The 25,254-nt window shown below is 42.5% G+C and overlaps 1 protein-coding gene across 2 annotated transcripts in view; it reads left to right on the top strand.

The window, feature by feature from the left end:
* Klhl5 (kelch like family member 5) overlaps positions 1 to 25,254 on the top strand; it is a 65,774-nt gene that overhangs the window by 8,074 nt on the left and 32,446 nt on the right. Inside the window, exon 2 of one of the 2 annotated variants that reach the window (XM_036201002.1) lies at positions 17,092 to 17,582. The exons of the other annotated variant lie outside the window; for it this stretch is intronic. Within the exon in view, the coding sequence (XP_036056895.1) occupies positions 17,203 to 17,582 (380 nt within the window). The 5' untranslated portion in view covers positions 17,092 to 17,202. The remainder of the gene's footprint in view (positions 1 to 17,091; positions 17,583 to 25,254) is intronic. 2 annotated transcript variants of the gene reach the window in all.

Raw genomic sequence — 25,254 nt, 5'->3', positions numbered from 1 at the left:
AGCAAGCCACAGTCACCTCTCACCTCACCAACTCCTCAGCCGAAAGGGGCCGAGCTCCTGTCTCCACCCTGCCTTATCACTTCCTCTCTCCACCCAGCCATATCACTTGCTATTTCCTTCTCCCAAGTGCTGGGATTAAAGGTGTGAGCCACCACTGCCTGGCTCTGTTTCTCTTTTAGACTGGATCAATCTTGTGTAGCCCAAGGGTGGCCTTGAACTCACAGAGATCTGTCTGCCTCTGCCTCCCAAGTGCTGGGATTGAAGGAAGGTGTGTGCCACCCCTGCCTGGCCTCTATGGTTAACCAGTGGCTTAGCTCTGCACTCTGATCTTCAGGCAAGCTTCATTTGTTAGATCACAAACAAAATAACACCACAGATCCTGACTTCCTTCAGTGGTGAACAGCAACGTGGAAGTGTAAGCCTAATAAACCCTTTCCTCCCCAGCTTGCTTTTTGGTCATGGTGTTTCATCACAGCAATAGAAACCCTGACTAAGACACTAACTCATACATCCACAGTGCTTTTTCATTTGGAACGATTCAATGGTACTTATTTTCCTTCTTTTGATCTATTGTGTTAGTTCTTTTTTTCTTTTTCTTTTTTTTTTTATTATGTATTTAGAAGAGGGCACCAGATCTCATTACAGGTGGTTGTGAGCCACCATGTGGTTGCTGGGAATTGAACTCAGGACCTCTGGAAGAGCAGTCGGTGCTCTTAACCTCCGAGCCATCTCTCCAGCCCATGTTAGTTCTTTTTCATTATGGATGGCGTATGAAATAGATGGGTAGTAAGATGAGGCTGGCAGGGTAAGAGGGCCACTAGGACATTGAAAACTCTGAATTCCAGACCAAAGGATTCAGCTTTTAGGACCTAGTAGGAGACTAAAAATGAAGCAATATTTTAGATATAATGGTGTTGTCAAGAGTTAGCCTTTAGAAGGTTTACTCGACTGTCTAGTGGAGACTACATAGGAGAGGGTGGAGACTGGAGCTGTGTGGTTACTCCCTTTCTACCTGTTATCTGTGGGAAGAAGGGTTAATCATTTCCGTATCTTACAGGACATTAAAATCGATGGCCAGTCTCAGCACAGTCTTCCAGAGAGGCTAGAACCAGCTTGTCTTTCTTTCTTTCTTTCTTTTTAAAATTATTTTTCTAATGTTGTTTTTATTTTAGATCGTTTTAAGCAGGTGTTGACAGTTGCATGCACAAATGTGGTTGCATCACTAGCTCATCTGAGTTATTGTCGTCACCGCCAGGCCCCTCCAGAGGCTGAGCAGGCCGCCCTGAAGGGCCGCTTCAGAACACTGGACTAGCCTAGGGTACATTTGACACTAAGGTCTTCCACCACTGCAGATGTGCACTGATCGGCCATTTCACTCGCTACATTGTCCTGTTTTGCTTTTTGTTGGAGCTATAAAACAGCTTATTGGTGGTTTTTAAAAATTGCTATTCTTCTAAGTTCCATTTTAAGGCAAGCCAGGGCGTTTCTGAATGGCACTGTCTTAGTTAACATTTGTAGTACTGAACCCATTTCTAATGATGAGCAGTTGAGAACTCTCTCTTCTTTCTCTTTCTTTAATAATTGGACTGAGGATCAAACCCAGGGCTTCTTGCCTTCTAGGTGAGGGTTCTGTCAACTCATCTGCATTCTCACACTCATGTTCTAATTCATATTCATTCTCTGTGTCTCTCCCTGTCTCTCTCCTTTCAGTTATCACATTTTTCTCCCCTCTGTTGCTTAAATTGGCCTTTATTACCAGTTCTGTACCTACTGTATGATGTTCTAACGTAAGTCCTTGGAAAATCTGATTGATCTTGCGGCCAATCAAGTTGGTCTGTGATTTCCCCGTTATGTGTTCAGAGAGCACATACAGCTATGGTTGGTGATGTTTGGGCCTAAAGGGCACTGACTGGTCACCCTTTTTTTTTGCTTCCATTACTGTAAAGCTACAAGGGAACAGAAACACGTCTAGATTTGGTTCTGGTCAGTAAAATCAAAATCACAGTTACACTGTTGCTTTCAATGACACATAAAGACGCTGGATGTCTCAGCACATTCTCCAAATCATGGATCAGGCAGGAAGTTAGCCACGGTTTCCCTCTACCCGTGTGGTCTTTCAGTCTCCATCCTTATGCTCAGCAAACATGTATACTCACAAACTGCCAAAGTGTGCACATGGAAAGCCTTCTCTTCCCCCAGCTATCCAGACAAACAGCTGTTTCCTGATTTCTTTCTAAATGCTGAAGATGGAACCCAAGGCCTCGCATGTGCTAAGCATATGCCTCTTAGCTGTACCTCCAGCCATAAAAGGCTACTTTTTATTTGCTTGATTATTTGTCTGACTCTTTGGCTTGCCTGGAACTCTCTATGCAGACCAGTCTGGCCTCAAACTCACAGAGATCTGCCTACCTCTGCCTCCAGCGTGCTGGGTTTAAAGAGGTAGGCCGCCACAAGCTGACAGGCTTGTGTGTTTTTGAAATAGGATCGCCATCTGGAGCCCTGGCTGACCTGCAGTTCACAAGATGACATAGCATAGGCTGACCTGGCACTCAAGTCAGTCCTCCTGCCTCAGCCTCTTGGCTGCTAGGGTTACAGGCATGAGCTGCCACACTTGGCTTAAACGGCTTTAAAGTATTTTCAAAAGCAAATACTGTATTATAATCAAGCGTTAGTCATTATAGTATCAACTGTGATCTTTCCTAATGTGCTTAAAGGGAGGGGGTGTACATCATATTAGCCAGTTTTAGAAAATGATTCTTGTTTTCCTACCAGACACCAGTCCAGATGGGTAATGGGAATGAGTTTGCTGTATGGGTTCAACACTTTGTTTTACAGGCAAGGGCTAAAAATTAGGAGGAAGCCAGTAGGCAGAAGTCGAGCGCTTGTCTTTGGCCACTGGTTCCATTTTCCTTTTTAATTACACCTGTGATGATTTCAGAGGGTACTTTTGTCTAAGGAGTGCTCATATCCTTCAGGCATGCGTTCGGTGCTCTGTTGGCCAGTGGTTTAATCCGGTCACACTGGCAAACAGTTTCAGTTCGGTTTGCTGTTCTCTGCTGCACATGACGCTCTGGATCTGCTTCCTCTTTGCTACAGTAGGGCATAAGGACCTACCCATAAAGGAGGCATGTGCAGCAGATGACATTATTTTGAATGCAAGTGGCAGCATGGTGCCCTTGAAACTGTATGGAACCCTGTACTCACCAGCTGTATTCATGGAAGCATCCAGCCATCCCCCACTTCAGTGTCTTCGTCTATAAGGTAGGGACAGGGTGTCTGTTTTCTAGGTTTTATGACAAGTGAATGTCTTACCCACCATACCCATCCACTCATCACTATAAAGTATTTCACATGTCTTATATATATTGAGGCACTTAGGAAACAGTTGCAGTCCCAAATCCAGAGTCTTATTTTGCAAAGAGAACACTAAGGAACAAGGGGGTGGGTTGCTCACATTGAATGGTTTAGCTATTGACCCAGGCTCCGTCTACCATATATCTTAGTCTACCATTAAGTGATAATGTCAGAAAATAACAACAGAACCCTCAACCAGCTCCTTCTGAACTGATTCTTTGCTGCAACCAAACACCCTCTGGGAAATGTATGCATTGATCCCACAGGCCCAGGATCACCCACAGCTCAGTGGCTCCTCCCTAGCAGGTACACACGTGTTGGGTACTGAAAGTTGATTATGCTCATTCACAAGCTTATTTTTAGCAGCTACAAAAGTTAGAGTAATGGTAAAAATCAGTAAATATCTAAATGACTAGAAAGAGAATTCCATAAAAATTAAGTTAAGTGTTTTGAGATGTTTCAATATAAATGAGCTATTTAAAGTTTGCTGTCAAGTTTAATGAAGGCTGGATAATTATAAATGGTGACGAGAAAAGTCATCAAAGCCCTAAGTTGTCCCTGTCAAAGGCCATGGGCCATTAAGGATCTCAGACAAGAATACAGATGAGCCACATCACTGAGTGCTCTGTTCGGGTCAGCTGGCTTTTCCTAAGACGCTCTCCTCTAAGGAAGCAATGAGTTTCATTTATAGTCTAACATGAGATTTATTTAATAATGATCAGGTTATTCTGTATTCATACTCTTTCAGAAATGCTTTTGAGTTCTCTCTCCATTATTGAAACCGTAAGTAAAAATCATACATAAAGAATCATGTATGGCTTCTGCAGTAAGAAGACCCACACTCAGGAGGAGATGAATATTGAACACAGGGCATTAGCTCTACACCAAAAGAGGTGAATGAGTGTGCATTTACATATTCAAATTAAAATGATGTCATTAGTGGCACATAAGTGTAGTCTTATGACTGCTGACTTTGCCATTAGCTTCATCCACTGAGGGGGCTTGCACTCCACTAATAGCTCCGGGTTGACTGGAAATACACCTTTGACCTCTGCAGCTGTCTCGGCTTGCCTATCGTAGCTTATCCTGTGAATGCCTTGTATGCCTTTATTGTACTGTATTGCAGTTTTTGAGAAGTATTTATTTTTATTTTTTATGGGTAAGGGCATTTTGCCTGCATGTATGTCTGTGTACTGTGTGCATGCCTGGTGCCCACAGAGGCTAGACGAGGGCATTGGACCCCTGGAATTGGAGTTGCAGACAAATGGTTGTGAGTCACTGTGAATCAAATCCAGGTCCTCTAGAAGAGCATCTGAGTGCTCTGAACCACTGAGCCATTTCTCCAGCAACTTTTAAGTTAAATATCAGTTCCTGACTTCTCGATGGCGTGAAAGCTACAGTCAAAGACAACTTATGTAAAAAGCAGTTTAGGGCTTCTGGCTCCAGAGGGATAGGAATTCATCATGGAGCCAAGTGGCAGGTATGGCGGCAGGAATAGAAAGCTGAGCGCTCTAGCCGAGTGTCGGTGGTGCACACCCTTAATCCCAGCACCCAGGAGGCAGAGCCAGGCGGATCCCTGTGAGTTCAAGGCCAGCCTGGGCTACAAAGCAAGTTCCAGGACAGGCTCCAAAGCTACAGAGAAACCCTGTCTTGAAAAACCAGAGAGAGAAAGAGAGAGAGAGAGAGAGAGAGAGAAAGAAAGGAAGGAAGGAAGGAAGGAAGGAAGGAAGAAAGAAAGAAAGAAAGAAAGAAAGAAAGAAAGAAAGAAAGAAAGAAAGAAAGCAAGCTGAGCTATCACATCTTGAACCACAGGCAAGAAGCAGAGGAAATGGACTGAAATGATGAAGCCTGTTAAATCTAAAAGCTTGTCTGGTGATGTACTTCCTCCAGCAAGACTGCACCACAGACACATCCCCAAACAGTGCCACAGTCCAGGGACCAAGTGTAAACACCTGAGATTGTGGGGGACGCTTCTCATCCAAACCACCACGTTCCACTCCCTGGTATGCAGCTGTTCCTGATCTAGCAAATACTCTTTTCTCAGTACTTGTCCATAAGGACCACCAGAAGCAATTTTACCATTGTACCTCAAGGGTATATTAACCCTCCATCTCTGTGTCCTGACTTAGTTCAGAGAGATCTTGTCTGTCTCTTCCACAAAAGTGGCATACTGGCCCACTATATTGATGACATTATGCTGATTGACCCAAGTGAGCAAGCAGGAAGTAGCAACCACTTTGACTTGTTGGTAAAGTATATGTGCATTTGAGGATGGGAAAGAAATCCAACCAAAATTCAAGGGGCTTCTACCTCTGTCAAATTTCTAGAAAGCCAGTGGTGTGGAGTATGCAGAGATGTTCCTTCAAAGGGGAAAGGTACGTCATTACACTTGGGCCCTCCCACCACCTAGAAAGAACCATAACATTTGGTGGGCCTTATTTGGATTCTAGAGGCAACACATTCCTCACTTGCATGTGATACTCCGGCCATACACCAAGTGACTCCAAAAGCTGCTAGCTTTGTGTGGGGCCTGGAACATGAGAAGGTTCTTCAACAGGTCCAGGCTGCTGTGCAGGCTACTCTACCATTTGGACCATGTGCTCCAGGAGACCTACTGGTACCTACTGGTACCTGACATGTCAGAGGCAGATAGGGATGCTATTCAGAGTCTCTGGCAGGCCCCTATAGGTGAATCATAGCAGAGATCCTTGGGATTTTGGAGCAAGACTTTACCCCTATTTGCAGACAATTATTTTCCCTTTGAGAAACAGCTCTTAGCCTGCTATTGGGCCTCAGTGAGACCAGCATTTGACAGTGTGACCTGAGCTGCCCACCATGAGCTAGGTATTATCTACTCCACTAAACCATAAAGTAGGGTGGGCACAGCAGCAATCCATTATCAAATGGAAGGGATGTACATGTTGTACGAACCAAGTCCTGGGGGTCCCAACAAGCTACATGAAGAAGTTGCCCAAATGCCTATTCTACTCCTGTTCCAATGCCTTCTGCTTCCAAGCATGCACCTACAGCCTCATGGAGTATGCCCTGTGATTAATTAGCTGAGGAAGGGGAGACTAGGACCTGGATGGTTCTGCACAATTTGCAGGCACCACACACAAGTGGACAGCTACAGCATTACAAACCCTTTCTGGAACAATCCTGAAAGATTCTGGTGAAGGGAAACCTTCAAGGTGGGCAAAACTTCAGGCAAATGTACATAGTTATACATTTTACTAAGAAAGCGAAATGGAGGCGGGTGATAGTGGTGCACACCTTTAATCCCAGTACTCAGGAGGCAACCAGCTTGGTCTACAAAGCGAGTTCCAGGATGGCCAGAGCTGTTACACAGAGAAAACCTGTCTTGAAAAAAAAAAAAGGAGAAATGGTCAGGTGTGTGGTTGTTCACTGATTCATGGAGCTGTAGCCATGGATTGGTTGGATGGTCAATGACTTGGAAAGATCATGATTGGGAAACTGGTAAGACATTTGGGGAAGAAGCATGTGGATAATTCTTTTCAAATGGGCCCATGCTCATGACATCCACTGGTCTTAACTTGTTCCCTACCAAAGAACAGCTGCCTTGATAGAATGGCAGAATGACCTTTTAAAGACACATTTACAGGAGCAATTAGGTTGCAGCAGCCTGGAGACCCGGGGGAGAGTTCACTAGAAGGTAATATGTGTTTTGAATCAGTGTCCAGTATATGGTAGTTTCTCCCAGAATTTTCAGGTCCAGGAACTAAGGTGTGGAAATGGGAATCATTCCTAGTGACCACTAGGGAAATTTTTTCCCCTGTTCCTGTGACCCTAAGTTCTGCTGGCCTAGAAGTTTTGGTTCCAGACAGGGGAGCACTCCTGCCTGGAGGTAAAACAAACATTCCACTGAACAGGAAGCTCAGACTTCCCCAGGTCACTCTGGGCTTCTGGTGCCCTTAAGCCCACAGGCTAAGAAAGGCGTTACAGCGTTGAGAGGGGTGATAGATCCAGATTACCAAGGGGAAACTGGACTGCTTCTCCACAGTGGAGGTGACGAAGACTATGCCTGGAATGCAGGAGCTCCTTTAGGGCGTCTCTTGGTGCTGCCATGTCCTGTGACTAAAGTCGATGGGAAACTGCAGCAATCTAATCAGGCAGGATAGCAGAGTGCACAGACCCTTCAGGGATGAAGGTGTGGGTCACTCCTCTAGAGAAGGAACCAAGAGCTGCAGAGGTGCTTGCTGAGGGTGGAGGAAATACAGAATGGGTAGTAGAGGAAGGGAGTTCTAATTATTAGCTAAGGCCATGTGACCAGTTTCAGAAATGAGGACTGTAAATGACAGGAGCATATTGGTCCTATTTTTGTTAAAAACAGGTAGGTGTGTGTGTGTGTGTGTGTGTGTGTGTGTGTGTGTGTGTGTGTCCAGTATTTGTGTTTGCTTTCCTCTGTTTTTTTAATCACATAATGTAACATTAACCGAGATATCAATGGTTAAGTGTTTATCATATTTAAGAGGGTTTTTTTGGTGTGGTTTGTTTGGTTTTTGATTTGAGACAGAGTCTTTCTGTATAGCCCTGGCTGTCCTGGAACTCTCTGTGTAGACCAAATTGGCCACAGACTCCCAGAGATCCACCTGTCTCTGCCTCCTGAGTGCTGGGATTAAAGGTGTGTATCACTACGCCTTGCTGCCACATTTACGTTTTGAGACACTGAAAGGCTAAGCATTCCTCAAGGGATTTTGCTACCTATTCTAAAGCACATAATGCACTTGCTGTTGTACATGGAGTAGTCGTATCATGTTAGGGAAAATTGTGACCTGGTTATTGTTTCCATCTGGAAATTAATCATGGCGTAAGATATGATTGTGTGTCAGGTTGGCAAATGGTAGACTTGTGATGGCTAATCTTGGTTGTCAACTTGCCTATATCAGGAATCAATTAAAACCTAAGATGCTGGACACGCCTGTGAAGGATTTTCTAGATCAGATTATCTGGAGCAGGAAGGCCAGCCCTAAATCTGGGCAGCACCTTTCAGGAGGCAGCCTAGCTAAAAGGACATAGAGGAGAGAAAGTTTGCTTTGCCAATGCTTACCTTCACTTTCCCTGGCAAGTCCATCTCTCCCTTTGCTCTGGCACTCCTTCACTGGTGTTAGAACCTACTTCTGGATTCCAGCATAGTCAAAAGACCAGCAGCTCTCCAGGACTCTGGCACCGGGTCGAGACTGCTGAGACCTTATAGCTTGAACAACTTCCAAGTTCTCGGCCGTTCCAGATCACATCCTGCAAGCTGCTGTACTAAATCCCCGTTTACTACATATGTTCATCCTATCGGCCCTGTGCCTTTAGAGAACCCTGAATAATGTAGTTGCACGTTTATTATTATTTATTAGTTCGGAGCAACACTGTGTCCTTCCAAACCTGTCTCTCATTTCCTTGTCTTTGTTGCCCTAATTCCCAATCACACAGGCCTGAACACACCTTTGGCTCCCTCTAGGTTAGCCACCAACAATCTAGTCAGACTCTCTAACACTGTATTTTAACGTGTGTCTCCCTTTCCAATCTTGTTGCTTGCAACCAAGTTTAAACTGCTTCTCTCCCGTCATTGTCTGTTTTCTCTGCTCACAGCACCTTCCCTCGGGAGACCATTCTCACCAATCTGTAATTCATCTTGAAGCCTGTCTCTAAATCACCATCTTCAGATCCTCCTCCTTAGCTGGGCATGGCGGCACACGTCTTTAAAGCCAGGACTCAGGAGGCAGAGGCAGGTGAATCTCTGAGTTCGAGGCCAGCCTGGTCTACAGAGTGAGTTCCAAGACAGCCAGGACTACACAGAGAAACCCTGTCTTGAAAAAACAAAAACAAAACACACATACACATAAAAAACTGGTTTTTTTTTCAAAGATTTATTTTTTTGTTATTTATGTGCATGTGTGCATCTATGTTAAGTGAATGCAGGTGTGCAGATGCCGATGGTGGCCAGAAGAGGGCGCTGGATCCCCTGGAGTTGGAGTTACTGGTGGTTGTGAGCTGCCTAACATGGGTGCTGGGTACTGAATTTGGTTCTTCTGAAAGAGCAGAAAGGACTCTTAACCACCGAGGGAGCTACTCCTTCAGCTGCTGAGGTTTTGTTTTGGTTTGGTTTGGTTTTTGGTTTTTCAAGACAGGGTTTCTCTGTGTAGCTTTGCGCCTTTCCTGGAACTCACTCTGTAGACCAGACTGGCCTCGAACTCACAGAGATCTGCCTGCATCTGCCTCCCGAGTGCTGGGATTAAAGGTGTGCACCACCACCGCCCAGCTGCTGCTGAAGGTTTTCATCATGTGTTACACATTTAAATCTCTAAGACAGACCCATTAAAACTGGTTATTCATAGATACTATCTATTAAAACCGCTTAAGCACAGTGAGATTTTTATAATAATGATTTATTATGTAAGCCAATGATCAAGTACCAGTGATTTTAAATGAGTGAAATCAGAGCTAAAAAACAAGACAATAAAGAATGGAAAAAGGGGTTGGGGATTTAGCTCAGTGGTAAGCTTGCCTAGCAAGCGCAAGGCCCAGGGTTCAATCCTCAACTCAAAAAAAAAAAAGAATGGAAAAGAACATACAAAATGTATTATACCTCTAAGGCCTGGGCATTAAGCTCCAAAGGCAGAGTTTAAAAGCCACACCTTGGGAGTGTGATCTCTGCACTCTTAGTAACGTGTTCTTGTTTTTATTGTAATACTGAACAGTGACATCTGTTCACAGTCCAGCATTTGAGCAGCTTTGAAGCAGATGTTTCAGGCAGGTTCTTAATTACTTTTTGACAAATGTATTCATAATAGACCCATTATCTGTTTTAAACAATGCACCAACTTCTGTATCTGAAGTTTAACTTGAACTGAAGCAAAGCTGTTGAGATAAAAGGAACGAGGTATGAAGTGTGATCAGTTTGATGAAAGTGTAATACCTCAAGGATGCAATTGGAAAAGACAGGTTTAGAATGCCAAGCTGTGATTTTCCTCTCTAGTTGAAACAGTATTTAAAAGACTTTGTCACTAGACCGGGTGGTGCACGCCTTTAATCCCAGCACTTGGGAGGCAGAAGCCAAGCAGATCTCTGTGAGTTCAAAGCCAGCCTGGTCTACAGAGCAAGATCCAGGACAGGTACCAAAGCTACACGGAGAAACCCTATAAAACAAAACCCTGAAAAACAAAAAAACAAACAAAAAAAACAACAACAACAGCAACAAAAAAGATCTTGTCACCAAAGGTAAATGGTCCTCTCATATTTTTAAAATAGGATGTTATTAATTTATTTTAGAGTTGAAATATGCACTGTAGATGCATGTTTTTATTGTTGCTATGATTGCTGGGTTCATTCACTGTAGATCTATTTATTGGCATGACTCTTTGCCAAGTGCTAGGACCACAGTGATGATTCCAGACAACAATTCTACTGGGACTTACCTTGTAGTGAGGTTATAGACAATAAGCAAATACATAGCAATGCCAGGTAGTGGTGAGTGCCGTGAAAAATATAGGAAGGTCGGGGGTAGAGGATTATAAGGGATCAAAGTTACAAACATAGATTAATTAGTGAAGCCTCTTCTGATCATTTAACAATACGGTGTATTGGGGGAGGTACTTCTGATTGAACCTATTGCCTTTCACATGCTAAGCAAGTGCCCTACTACTGAGCACTTCCTCCAGCTTAGTGAGTACTTCTCATCAGAGCTGGGTGTTGGGCTGAAACAGTCTTATGTTGTGAAGTGAAAGCTGGTGGGAAGGAGATGAAAGTTTATGTGGATCAGAGAGAGGTGGATCTCTATGAGTTAGAGGTGGGCCTGGTCAACATATTGAGTTCCAGGCCAGCGAGGACTACATAGTGAGACCATGCCTCAGAAAGAAAGAAAAGAAAGAAAGAGAGAGAGACAGAGAAAGGAAGGAAGGAAGGAAGGAAGGAAGGAAGGAAGGAAGGAAGGAAGGAGAGAAGGATTGCTGAGTTTCACGGCATAGCCTCATTAGTGCTCAGCTTACCATAAAGGGAATATGGGGAATTTAACAGCTTCCACAAAGAAAAGAGAGCAAGAGACCTTAAGCATCCGATTTGACAACTGAAAAATGAATTAAAATGAAAAACTGCTCACTGTCACTCATAATCAAATGTCACAAAAAACAAACTCTACATACCCAACAAACTGACCAACAGTAAAAAGACTGGAGACTGGAGGGCTGGAGAGATGGCAGAGGTGAAGGGTGTGCACTGCTCTTTCAGAGGACCTGAGCTCAAGTCTCAGTACCTGACTCCTGCTCCAGGGATTCAACACCCTCTTCTGGCCTCTGCAGGCACTGCATACACCTACATATTCATATAGTTAAAAATAAAATAATCTTTAAAAAAAAAAGACTGATTATGAATGTTGGCTACATAGATGTGGTGGTTTGAATGTAACTGGCCCCCATAATCTCATAGGGAGCGGCACTATTAGGAGGTGTGGCTTTGTTGGAATGGGTGTGGCCTTGCTGGAGGAAGTGTGTCACTGTGGGGGCGGGCTTTGAGCTTTCCTATATCACCCAGTGTCTTAGTCGACTTCCTATTGCTTGCAAGCCAAGATGTAGCCAGCACCACATCTGCCTCCACGCTGCCATGCTCCCTGCCGTGATGATAACAGACTGCACCTCTGAAATTGTAAAGGAGCCACCCCAACTAAATGTTTTCTTTATAAGAGTTGCCAAGGTCATGGTCTTTTCACAGCAATAGGAACCCTAACTATGACAATAGAGTAGTGGGAGTTTTTATGTTCTGCTTTTAAGAGTGTAAATTGGTGGCACATGTATACCTCATAACGTAGTAGCCCCCCCACACACACATACATAACTATAATGTGTGTGTGTGTGTGTGTGTGTGTGTGTGTGTGCCAGACCACATACACAGGAATGTTCATAGCAGCAGTACTGACAAAAGTTTAAAACTAGAAACAATTGTCAGCAATTGAAGGATTTTAGTGGCTATATATGTGTATGTATGTTTATAATATCATATAGTCATAAAAACTTTCCATTAAATGGTACAAACAACAGATTGATTGTAGTTGGTGACCTTCTCTCCAGCCCCCACCAAGCCCTGTTAGTCCAACAACCCGTTTATAAAATAAACATATAGACATTTATATTATTTAAACTGTTTGGGCATTAGCTCAGGCTTATCATTGTCCAGCTCTTACTCTTATATTTAACCCATTTCAATTAATCTATACTTTGCCACATGGCTCGTGGCTTACCAGTACCTTACATCTTGTCATGGCAGATGCTGGCAGTGTCCTCCGCCCCAGTCTTCCACCTCCCAGAATTCTCTTCTCTCTTGTCCCGCCTATACTTCCTGCCTGGCCATTGGCCAAACAGCATTTTATTTATGCAGAGCGATATCCACAGCAATTGTTTTTGGTGGTGGTGGGAAAAATTGAACTTTGTATGTGCTATACTTCCAGTCCCAGTCTATGAATTAAATTTTAGGACAATCATGAACAGAATACATTTGAGAAAAGGAATCTATCGTAAGGGTTGTGGTTACCTTTGGGAAGAAGTGTAAAGATAATTGAAGTGTTGGTCATTGTCCCTGAATCTTAGCAAAAATTACAGGACAGGGTTCCTTCATATCATGAAAATACATTGTGCTTTCCACTTGTGATTTAAACTTTTGTTATTCTAACATGCTTTTGAGGGTACAAAAGCTAGTTGCTGTCCATCTGGAAATAAACTAGAAAAAAATTCCAAAACAAGAACAATACAGTCTGAAAATGTGTAATATATAACAAGTCTTCACTTGAAGATAAATAATGACAAATGGCCTCTGGAAAAAAATAGATTTCGCTAGTTCAGAAATGGCCAGTGGACCTAGACAATTGTGCTCAAGGCCAGTAGTCATCTAGAGTTGAAAGAATGGGAACACTCATTGCCAATGTCAGGCCTATGGAAGGAGATGAGAGGAGCGCAGTTCTTTCCGCCTGAAATGTGAATTTGAGGAAAGTTAAGCTACTCAAATTTGACATGAGTAGTCCTCCAATGCAGCAATTCTCCTGGGAATAGGTTGCGTAGACGTAAAGGCCTCACAGGACACTTAGTGTTGCCTTAACAGCAAACAAAAACTCAGAGTCAACCTAACGCCTATGATTTTCAAGGAAACTTTTTGTTCTGGTTTGTTTGGGTTTTATTCAAGACAGGATCTGATACTATAGATAAGGCTGGCTTGGAACTTGAGATGGAGCCCAAGCTGGCTTCAAATTCGTGGCCATGCTCCTGCTTCAGCCTCCTTAGTTCTGAAGTTTGCAGGATGAGTCACCATGCCTACCTTGAAGAGATAGTAATGAATTGTTTTACAAGCATGAAATGTCATGACACTGTTAGGTTGTTAGTTAATATCTCCATGCGAATGTGAAATTATATAAGAAAAGCAACATGCAGGGTTAGAGAGATGGCTAAGAGCACTGGCTGCTGGCTGCCGGAGGACTGAGTTCAGTTCCCAGACGCAGGTAGGGGGTAACTCCAGCTCCAGGGGATCCTATACTTCTGGCCTCCAAGGGCATCTGTGCACATGTATACATACCCACATCCAAACACATATACCCACACATAATTTTAAAATTTTCAAAAGGAAAAGAAAAATGTTCAGATTGTACATTCAGTATGATCTCTCTTCTAGCAATAATCCTGTGTGTGTGTGTGTGTGTGTGTGTGTGTGTGTGTGTGTGTGTGTGTGTGTTATGAGTGAGACAATGGAGGAGGGATTAAATCCTGGTCATGATGGCAGCAGTTAAGTGCAGTTTGTCCTTCTGCAACCCAAGTCCTGGTGTCCCTTTAGAACTATGGAGCCTGTCTCAGTGGCCAACAGCTGACTCATAACAGCTGCTAGTTTAAGTAGATATACATTCAATGTATATGTAGCCCAATTTTTTGATGTAAGGTCCTTTGGACCTTTTAAGCAGTAGGAGTGTGGCCCCACAGTTTAGCTTCCATGGCTCCTTAAGTCTGAATTTCTTCTGATGGAGAATTCCTGTTGAGAAATGTCTCACATCTCAGTGGTCCTTAATGAAAGCCACTGTCTGTTGAGTTCAGGTTTCAATGATTCACCAAAGAAGATAACAATCAAAGCACTTCCAACTCTTAAAAATAGCATTTCCTGGAATTCAGAGTACTGGCAAATGTTCTCACATTGATTCAATCCAATTTAAAATTTCACTTATGTAAAATCATTATATATTAAATTGTATTTTGTGAGACTGGAGAGATATGGCTCAGTGGTAAGAATGTTTGCTCTGTAAGCTTGAGGACTTAGTTCGAATTCCCAGCACCCGTGTTAAAAGCTGAGCATGGCTGTTCATACCTGTAACCTTGGCACTGGAGGAGAGGCATAGATCCCAAGAGCTCACCTGCCAGCCAGCTAGCCAAAACAGCCTGCTTCTGGGTCAGTGGGAGACCCTATCTCTAGGCAATAGTACAGAGCATGATAGACACCTGATACCTGGCTCTGGCCTGCACACATGCACATACACACTCATCACACATGACACATAAATTATTCTTTTCATGATATTTCATGATCTTGAAAAGCTCCAAGATGTCAGAGATTTTTTTTTTTTTTTTTTTTTTTTTTTTTTTTTTTTTTGCATGCTTGCACCTAGAAGAAGTTGACCCGTTCTTGATTTGAATGAAGAGGGTGATGGTATGGTAAGGTTATTATGCATCATCATTTTCCATTGAATCTGTGTATAGTGTGCTTTGCAAGATGTTGTCATCTTTGGCACCTGCCCTCTCAAGACGATAGCACTCTGGTCATCCCAGTCACTGAAAGCTACTGCTCCAGTGTGCAGAAACTTTTGTTGGGGGGGGGGGGGGGGGGAGATTGCTACCTCCATTAGGAACCACAAGCCCAGAGTGATGGAGGAGTTGTTTGTAAGGGTGGCAATGCGCAAGATGTAGAACCTTGAGAGAGGGGTAGGATTTTAAAGCCTGGGAAATTGGAACCCAGTGTTGTACAGGAGGGATTGACATCACAGAGACTGACTGAGGGAATAGTGTGCCAGTGTTGTAGCTAGTAGTGAATCTGGGTTGAGCGGAGATGGTGGAGGATTGGCAGGAGGTTGTCTGGCACAGGTGAGGACAGAGAAGGGTGTCATTTCCCGCCTGATGCTTGCCGCCTACCACCACCAAACTGACTTTCGAAAGCGATGCTCTCCTGGGCAGTCTGTTTGATATCTCGATACCACTTTGAGCTCAGGACATTTTTGTCTCAGCTAACTTTCTTTCCAGTTCTTAAAATTGACGAGGTGTGGCTGGCTGGACCCTTCCTTGTCAGCCTGCTCACTTCCTGCTTTTATGAGTGTCGGTTAATGTCAGTCCGGAGACATTCCTACTCAGAAGCTCGTGGAAGGGAAGGGTCCCCCACAGTGCTCAGGACAGAACTGTGTGTGCCTTTTCATGCTCCTTATTCTGTTTTTCTGAGCATTTTGATTTTCGGGGGCTATGTGAGTTTAAGGTACCGGCCTCACAGTATTTTTATGCCTCCAAAGCAAGCAGACTTTTGTCTTTTGGTCAGCCAATGTCGATACAGCTTTGTGTTAAATTATTTGATATGCAATCAGTACTAAGCCCCCTGAAAACTTAAATCCTCTTATGCATTTACAGATTGCCAATTTTTAATATTACAGCATTATAATGTTTTATATTTAAACTAATCAGATATTTTTTATTTGCTTCAGTAACTGTATTTACTCATTTAGGAGGTTAGGTATGTGTGTATTTCTGCCTCTCTCCATGCCTAATAGAATACTCAGAGTAACTATTTAGTATTTTAAATTTTGGTTTTTTTTTTTCCCCTATCAGTCTCTGGTGACCATGTCCACAGCACTGCTTTGTCTTCTTAAGTACAGCGCACGCTGTCCAGGGCACTCCTGCAGCCAAGGACGACTTCTCCTTGGCTGCCTTCTTGAGCCTCACTTTGCCTTTTCTAAATAGGAGATCTCAGTGTCTAACTGAATGGAAGCAGCCTTGTTTTAATTAGAGAGCGGTGTTGGTGTCAGGCTATTTCTTTTAAAAAGGAGTAAAACTGACATATTTTGGTCCTTTGTAGTTTTCAAACTTTTTCTTCTAGTTTTTCTCATTGTTCTTTGTTCAAATGAATGCCTACCCAGGGTGTCACTGTACCTTCCTTCTGAAGAGAAGAAACAGAGGAGGAAAGTAGCGGTCCAAAGCTCCACCTTAGACTCTTTCCTTCTCATCCCAGTCCAACACAGCTCAAGAGTCCTTAAACTCCGCTCACTTAAAATGCCTTCTAAAGAACTTGTTTTGTGTTATCTCACCTAGGAACATGGTGGTTTAAAAGCAGGAACTACTGGTGATTTTTACGTACAAAGGAAAACCCTGGGATGCATTTCTTGTTTCAGCAATAAAAGAGTTAACCCACGGAGCAGTAGAGGCTGCTGTTCTGCAGCGGGATAGTGCTCTCAGTCTCTGTCATTTGTGGTTGAGAAAAAGGGGGTGGTGTTCTGCATTTGAAAGGACTTTAATGAATGCTGTCAGTGTTTGTGAGAGCGGAGGGTCTGCATGGGAAAAGGGAGCTGGGAAAGTGCTTCAGGATAGGTGGATCGGAGTTTGCTCTGATTGAACCGGAATGTTCCACCGCGGTTCATCTTTATTCATTATCCTTTGTTCTTTATAGTCTGATATATTGGGATGAAAGTAAATGTAGATGTATATATGAACGATTTATTTTCCTTTGAAGCTGTTTGGTGTCTACAGCGGGAAATATACTTCTCTTGTCTTGGTTGGATGCACAAATCCGTGTGCCGTGCTTTTTGCCCGTTGCCTAGACGATCACTTGGTTTCTCTGAGGATGTCTGGTTCTCGTAAAGAGTTTGATGTGAAACAGATTTTGAAAATCAGATGGAGGTGGTTTGGCCATCAAGCATCATCTAATTCTTCAGTTGACAGCCAGCAGGGAGAATTTTGGAACCGAGGACAGACTGGAGCAAACGGTGGAAGAAAGTTTTTAGATCCATGTAACCTACAATTGCCTTTGGCTTCAATTGGTTACCGAAGGTCCAGCCAACTGGATTTTCAGAATTCACCTTCTTGGCCAATGGCATCCACCTCTGAAGTCCCTGCATTTGAGTTTACCGCAGAAGACTGTGGAGGTGCACATTGGCTGGAGAGACCAGAAGTGGATGATGGCACTAGTGAAGAGGAAAATGAATCCGATTCCAGCTCGAGCAGGTTGATTATTTTCTTACCGTCAGAGGTGGGGTGTGGGGTACATTCTCTGTGTTATTTGAGAATAATTGAATATTCACTAGCTAAGCACTGTGATTGTACGTACACCTGCTTCCTGGGTACTGTTACATGAATAGCATCTTGGTATGGACATGTGCGTTTGCTAGGATTTGGAAAATGTCTCAACATTAATTCTGTGAAATTTAAAGACAACACGTAGCTTTCATTTTGAAACACCTTGCGTTTCATGTATAGGTCTGGCTGTGCTTTGGAAATAATACATAGGAGCAGTTTTAGACATCATTGCCTGGCGTTATTCATCTGCCTTTCTATATTACAGTAAAACTACATGACATTTCTACAGTATAAATCTTTGTGATATTTTGGGTTAGCGTAGATTGTGGAGTCATTTTGAAGGGATGAGAGTGAAGGGTTTTACACAGAGAGACACACAGTGTAGTTCCCAATTTTTGGCACCATTTTAGTTGTGAATACTATTTTTCTGTGGTTATTTCTTTGTCCTGTCTGTGGTACAGCCCTCCAGACTAAGTCAGAGAATACTAAGTAACATGTCTTGTTCAAGGGAACACCTACTAATTCTCGTTACCCTCACTTTTCACTGAAATCATGTTTAAGGGAAGGAAAGATAATCTTTCAGGAAAGTTTAAGGGAATATGGGGGAGGGGCGATGCTAGATGGGGTCAACTGACAAAAAAAGAGATAAGGAGAATGAGTTAGAAGAAATACAATAAAGAAAAAAATTCATGATGGTTTTATTCCTTTTCTCCTGGAATCCTTCTTATCTTGGAGGTGGATTTTCTCCATCAGTTTGACATACCGTGGAGCAAGTTAAAGTCGCCTTTGTGATTCATCTTCACTCTAGAATACTTCTAAGTACTTAAAGGCACCAATAGCTTCTCATTGGGCATTTGGTTGCTTTCTCCCCTCTGGAATTCCTTTGCAGGTTTTGATTATTATATCTCTAAGTTGGTTATTGTCAGTGTAGGCGTCCTGAAGAATTGAGATCAAACGCACTAATCTGTTCAATGGTGTATGCTTGGAGATTGTCACCACCTTCTCCCCCCTAACCTTCAGAACATGGAATTCTGGCCTGGGAGGGGTAAAACATAGACCAGCCATCTGTATCATGGAGAGAGGAAAGTGTCTTCACTTAGGTAAACAGTGCGTTTAATTAACAATGTTTTGATTACTTCATGACTTGGCTTCTTCCCTATCCTAAGGGAAGAGAAACCATGGATAATTTTAATATTGAGTTTAACTGAACAAACATGATTCTATTATATTTTGAGGGGGAACTTGTTGCCATAAAGAAAACATCAAAATTTTAATTTTATGATTTTTTATCAATTTTTGTGTGAAAGTAAATAATCATTCCATTTGAAAAATCAATATATTAAGAGTATTTAAATAATTTTAAAATATAAAACATTCATTTCTTTACCAGCTTAGGTTATAAAACTATTAACATCTATCTACTACCCAGGGAAATTATGTGACCATAAAATTTATGACATATGTAATATTGGGGAAATTTACACACACTCCTTATAGGTGTTTATATAACCAACGAATACTAAAATTTAATCCTCTTTTTTGTATGCACATTGAATTATTTTGGTGAAGTGTTAGTTATGAAAGAAAAGATTTTTGTTTTGACCTAGAGATAGCTACTGTATATTCTTCAAGAATCTTATATTGATATTTTTATTTATAGGAATATAAAAATAAAATGCTAATCCAGAAGACAGTGAAAGATAGAGGTAGACAGTTCACAACTTCAGAGACCCAACTTAAAAAATATACTATCTATATAGTAAAATGTAATAAAAGAAAATGTCTGATTTTCAGAGCTCAGGGGGATATGTAAGAGCAGTTACATATTCTTGATGGTTTAACATTTCAATCTTATTGGGGAAAAAATGGTCCAGAGTTTAGAATGTAGTTGGCCTTGCCGACTCCATTTTCTCCTAGACTAAGTGTATCCAGTTTGTATGCCTTCTCTCAGTCCTCTGGCTGGGTCTCTGACCTATGTCACGGGGATACATGTGTTGCCCTCAGCTTTTTCAATGGCCGAAGTTCTCAGTGGCTGTGCTTCTGCTATAAGCAAATCAAAGCCCATTGCTACTGTTGTCAAAGAAGTTACCGTGACCTTCATCAGATTCTTACACATAACTCGGAGCAATTATTTTCGTGTATATTTGCCAAGGATGAACTAGGAAACCTTGTGAGCATATTATAAGTTGATATCTGAAAATATTTAAGATACAATGAGGACACATATATAACAAAGTTGTTTCTTCTTTGAACAGTCATCAATACAGATATCAGAACGTAAACAGAACTTTGGGTTTTTAGGACAGCGGAAGGTCAGCTGAGTGGTTTTGCATCATCAGGATCCTACACCTGTCATGGATGTGGGTAGCTGGAGGCAGGGACTGCCAGTCTCCTATGCAAGGAGCATGTTTTGTCAGCTGTGTGCTGACTGAAAGGTTGCCCAGGCATTGGCCTCTGACCTCTTTCTCTGCCGTTGCTCTAAACCATTTAAACGCTTCTCATCTTTTAGCTTTCATCTCGGCTCTCTAGCCTAGTTGTACTTTCTCTGGGGGGATCAACTTCAGTACTGAAATGTAAACTTTGTTTTGTTTTAATATTTAGCATGAGGAATTTCGGACTTCAAAATTACAATTTTCATGTCTTAGGTGAGATAGATTTCTAAGATCTCAGTTCCAGACTAGTTCTTACCATCATCAGCAAGGTGCCCAGAGCTAATATCATGAGATCATAGCATAAGTGATGTATACATCACTTGACTTAATGTAAAATTAGGTCATTTTTGACACCTATTAAGTAAAGAAATTAAGTTTTATTTATGAAGCTTAACATTTTGGATATTTGAACTTTTAAAGTCAGTTTTATACAAAATGTTATTGCAATTTAAACTCTTAAAAATCATAGCTAGAGTTCCCTCAGTGTCACTGTGAGGGACAGTGCTAAGCCCTTCAATATGTTAACCCATTTAGTTTTTGCAGAGCTATTTTTAATTTTATTTTATGTGAATGAGTGTTCACCTGCATGTATGCATGTGTACCATGTGTGTGCCTGGTTCCCACAGAGGCCAGAAGAGGGCGCCAGAACCCCTAGAACTGAAATACCGGTGGCTTTCAACTCTGTCTTTCAACTCTGGATATCCTAGACTCCTTCTGCCTTCCCGTCCCCTTTCTAAAGATAGTATCTTTTAAATATTTATTTATTTGTTTATTTGTTTGTTTGTTTGTTTGTTTGTTTATTCCTTTTTTGAGATTATAATATAATTACAACATTTCTCCCTTACGTTTCCTCCCTCCAAACCCTCCCATATAACTCTCCTTGCTCTCTGTCAATTTCATGACCTCTTTTTTCATTGTTATTGCATGTATATATAAATATGTGTGTGTGTATATATAAATATATATTCCTAAATATAACCTGCTCATTGTTTTATGTGTGTGCCTGAGTGTACATATGAGCACCATATGTATGCAAGAGCCTATAAAAGTCAGAAGAGGGCATCAGATCACCTGGACCTGGAGTTGCAGACAGTGATGAGTCGCCACATGGGTGCTGGGAATCGAACCTGGGTCTTCTGCCAGAGGATTAAGTGCTCTTAACTGCTGAGCTGTTTCTCCAGCCCCATATTAAGATGACATCTTTTGGTTTTTGGGGTTTTTTTTGTTTTCGTTGTTTTGTTTTTTGTTTTTTTCAAGACAATTTCTCTGTGTAGCTTTGCGCCCTTCCTGGATCTCGCTCGGTAGACCAGGCTGGCCTCCAATTCACAAAGATCTGCAACATCTTAATATATAGTTCAGATTGGCCTTGAATTCAGTCCTCTTGCCTTAGCCTCTCAAGTGTGGAGATTACAGGCTTACGCCACTATTCCCAACTACGGTTGGCCTTTTAAGCTCCAGGATTTTAAAGGAAAAGAATCTGTGCATAATACTTACTGATCACATTTAATTTTACTTGTATTCAATTTGAGTCTGAACAGTGAGGTTTTAAGGCTTTAGAACCAGCAATGAAAACAATTATACACATGTGTCTGTACACACACACAGCACACACTGACCCATGGCCAAGTAATTTGGTTATGGAACTTTAGGAATGAGTATGCTAATAGGCCATAGACTAAAATGATTTGTCAAAGACTATCAGAGAAGCACAGGTGACAGGCGGACCAGTGGCCAAGCGCAGATAGACCTCTGCCTCACAGGTTCGTTCAGAGGCCCATATGCCTTTCTCCACAGTTAGGGGACTCTCCTTTCTGTGTGCCCAAAGCTTACTCAGCAACCCTCTCCATTCTCATCCGAGGAAAAGAGCAAAGAAAAGCCTGGGAGTGAAACACATGATGCAGGTCGTGTATCTCTTATTCCATTGGGGAAAACTCAGTCCGCTGGCCGCAGCTAGTTAGAAGAGAGGCTTTGAATGTAGCTCTACCTGAATGTAGCCATGTGCCCAGCTGAAAACCATTATTGTGTACAACTAGAGGAGAGTCGAAGGTATAATAAAAAGTGCAGTATGCCGGTAGTGGTGCATGCCTTTAATCCCAGCGCTCGGGAGGCAGAGGCAGGTGGATTTCTGTGAGTTCAAGGCCAGCCTGGTCTACAGAGCGAGACCCAGGACAGCCAGAGCTACACAGAGAAACCCTGTCTTGAAAAGCAAAACAAGAAAAACACAGTAAGTAAAAACTGCGGTTACAGAGGCATTCTTTAGTGGAGTGCTGTAGACTCAAACTCAGGTCCTCATGCTTGAGTGGCCAACGTCACCTGACTCAGCCTCTCCTTACCCCCAAATGGGTTGACATGCTTCTGTGTGTGGACATACCTGTTGTTAACAAATATTCAGATTGTTACAGTATTTTCCCCTAACCATCTTTAACAAATCTTCCCTGTGGCTCAAACTCTTTATACATAGATGATTCTTTTGGGGGGACAGAGACTTGGGGCGACCTCGTGTTTTTAAGGTTCTTGACTTGTCTTCTCAAGATTATTTTGCAAAGATTATGGCCATTTTAATTCTCTCCAGCTTTGTGTCTGTTGAACCTCCCCCTTCATACTGGTTACTTAGGATTCTTAGAATAATTTTAACTCTTTGCCACAGATATCCTTGCCATGGTGTTCATAGCAGAGAGGAAATAATTCCCAAATAAAAATATGTTTTTCTTGAGAAGGTGAGGGACAAAGATGCTTTTTTGGTTTTGGGGGGTTCTGGGAATTGAACCCAGGGCCTCTCCATGGATGAGCATGCTCTCTACCACTAAACTGCAGTTCCAGTCCTTAAATGTAATTCTTGAGCTCTTGATAAGGCTTTCTACAACTGCTGTGTCCTTAGAAGGGAGAGCTTTTGTGGATGGCCACACCACCCTGAATGCTCCTATCTCAGAGGCTAACCAGGGTCAGGCCAGGTTAGTACTTGGATGGGAGAAGGAAGCCCTCTGTGAAGTGGATGGCGCTGCCTTCTCTTCTTCTCACTTCCCTACAAACTTCCCCATTTGCTGCCTTAGCAACCACCCAGTGGACCTCTCCTCCCTCTGTGTTCCACTGCAACCATGTTCTGCCTGGCAATGCCTGTGATGCTCGTTGGAGTCATAATCATCTATCTCAATTTCTATTGCTATTTTATATCTCTATTTTTATTTGTCTGTTTCCCTTTGTTTTAGATGTCTGAGGTAGGGTTTCATGTAGCTCAGGCTGGCCCAGGCCTCCTGTTTCTACCTCTTAAATGCTGGAATTATAGGTGTACACCACCACTCCTGGCCTTTGTCTGTAGTTTATAAATAAAAATGGAATGGTGCTATCTGTACATCCCTTATAAATTATTAAATATACTTAGAGCATCCTTTAAGTATGCTGAACAGTATACATAAAAAATTAAAGACTGATTGCTTACACTAATAAATTTGCATTTTATTTTATACTTGTGATTATGAGTATTTGTGAAAGATGCTAAAAGATTCACTGTTCACTAATTGCGCTTTTGCAGAGGCATAGACTCTAGATGCCACATGTCATAATGCAGGTGCCAATCACTTATACAGAGAGAGAGCCAGCAGACTAATCACAGTTTCAAAGCAGCTTTTCACCTACTCAAAGTCAAGTATAATTCTTGCAAGTTAAAATTTTCAAACTTCTTTCTTCTGTACCAGACATGGTGGCACATAGCTTCCATCCTATTACCAGAGGGTGCAGAGGTGGACAGTCTCCATGTTTGAGGCCAGCCTGGTCTACATAGTTCCAGGCCAGCCATGGTTACATAGTAAGATCATGTCCCAGAGAGAGGGTGTGGAGAGGCCTGTCATGCACTATTATATGTACATACACATGCAGTTATACACATATGAAATCTGGAGAATTACAGGTGCTGGGCCATGTTGTCACTTAGATATTTCCTGTCTTAAAAAACATGAGTTCAAATTCCAGACCCTTCACTCAGGGTCCTTTCTAAGCATCCCCTCAGCATTTTGATGTCATGGTGCCACCTTGGGAATTAGGAGGTAAATAGTTGGTGATCCAAATCTTTTTAGTTCTTTCGTGTGTGTGTGTGTGTGTGTGTGTGTGTGTGTGTGTGTGTGTGTGTTCGGCCATTTTCTGACTTAAATTTATTTCCTAGTTCAGTGACAGAGCCTAAAAATAAAGTATTTCTATCTAGCCAGGAAATATTCATCAATGTGTTGTTTGTTACGGCTCAGCCCGGGCTGAAGCTTCTCCTTAGCAAACCTCCTAGGCTGGCCTCAAACTCGGTATCCTCCTGCCTCTGCCTCCTTCAGTAAATCCAATGGGCATGCACCACCACAACTGGACAAGTGTAACTCAGGCCTGAGCTGGGCCCACAAGGCCACAACTAGCGGCTTTTTCGTGAATTCGTACCACGAACGTTGGGCGCCAGATGTAGCATGAATCTTAAAAGTTCTTCTGAATAAAAATCAAACCCGGGAGCTGGAGAGATGGCTCAGAGGTTAAGAGCACTGGCTGCTCTTCCAGAGGTCCTGAGTTCAATTCCCATCAACCACATGGTGTCTCACAACCATCTGAAATGAGATCTGGTGCCCTCTTCTGGTCTGCAGTCATACATGCTGTATACATAATAAATAAATCTTAAAAAAAAAAAAAAAATCAAACCGGAAGCCAGGTATTGGGTTAAAGCTGGAAGATCAGAGAAGCAGAACACGCCACAGCTTCCTCACCTCACCAGTTCCTCAGCTGATCCTGTTTCCTCAGACTGGAAGCCTCTAAGTCCTCATCCAAATGGATCTCAGCTGAACTGCTACTCAAAAGCCTGAAAGCTTAACCAGTCTAGTTCCTAGTCCTCACACCTTATATACCTTTCTGCTTTCTGCCCTCACTTCCTGGGATTAAAGGCGTGAGTCACCATGCCTGACTGTTTCCAGTGTGGCTTTAAACTCACTGAGATCCGGATGGATTTCTGCCCTCCAAGTGATAGGATTAAAGGCATGAGTGCCACCATTTTCTGGCTTCTATATCTAGTGGCTGTTATGTTCTCTGACCCCAGACAAGTTTATTAGGGCCACACAATATTTGGGGGGAACACAATACCACCACAATACTGTGATTTTTTTTCTCCCACTCTTATTAAATATATCAGGAGATACTAATGAGTGCAT

The sequence above is a fragment of the Onychomys torridus genome, chromosome 10, assembly GCF_903995425.1.
Source record: "Onychomys torridus chromosome 10, mOncTor1.1, whole genome shotgun sequence".
NCBI lineage: Eukaryota > Metazoa > Chordata > Mammalia > Rodentia > Cricetidae > Onychomys > Onychomys torridus.
Note: the sequence above shows the minus strand (reverse complement) of the source record. Positions and strands in the feature narration are given on the sequence as shown.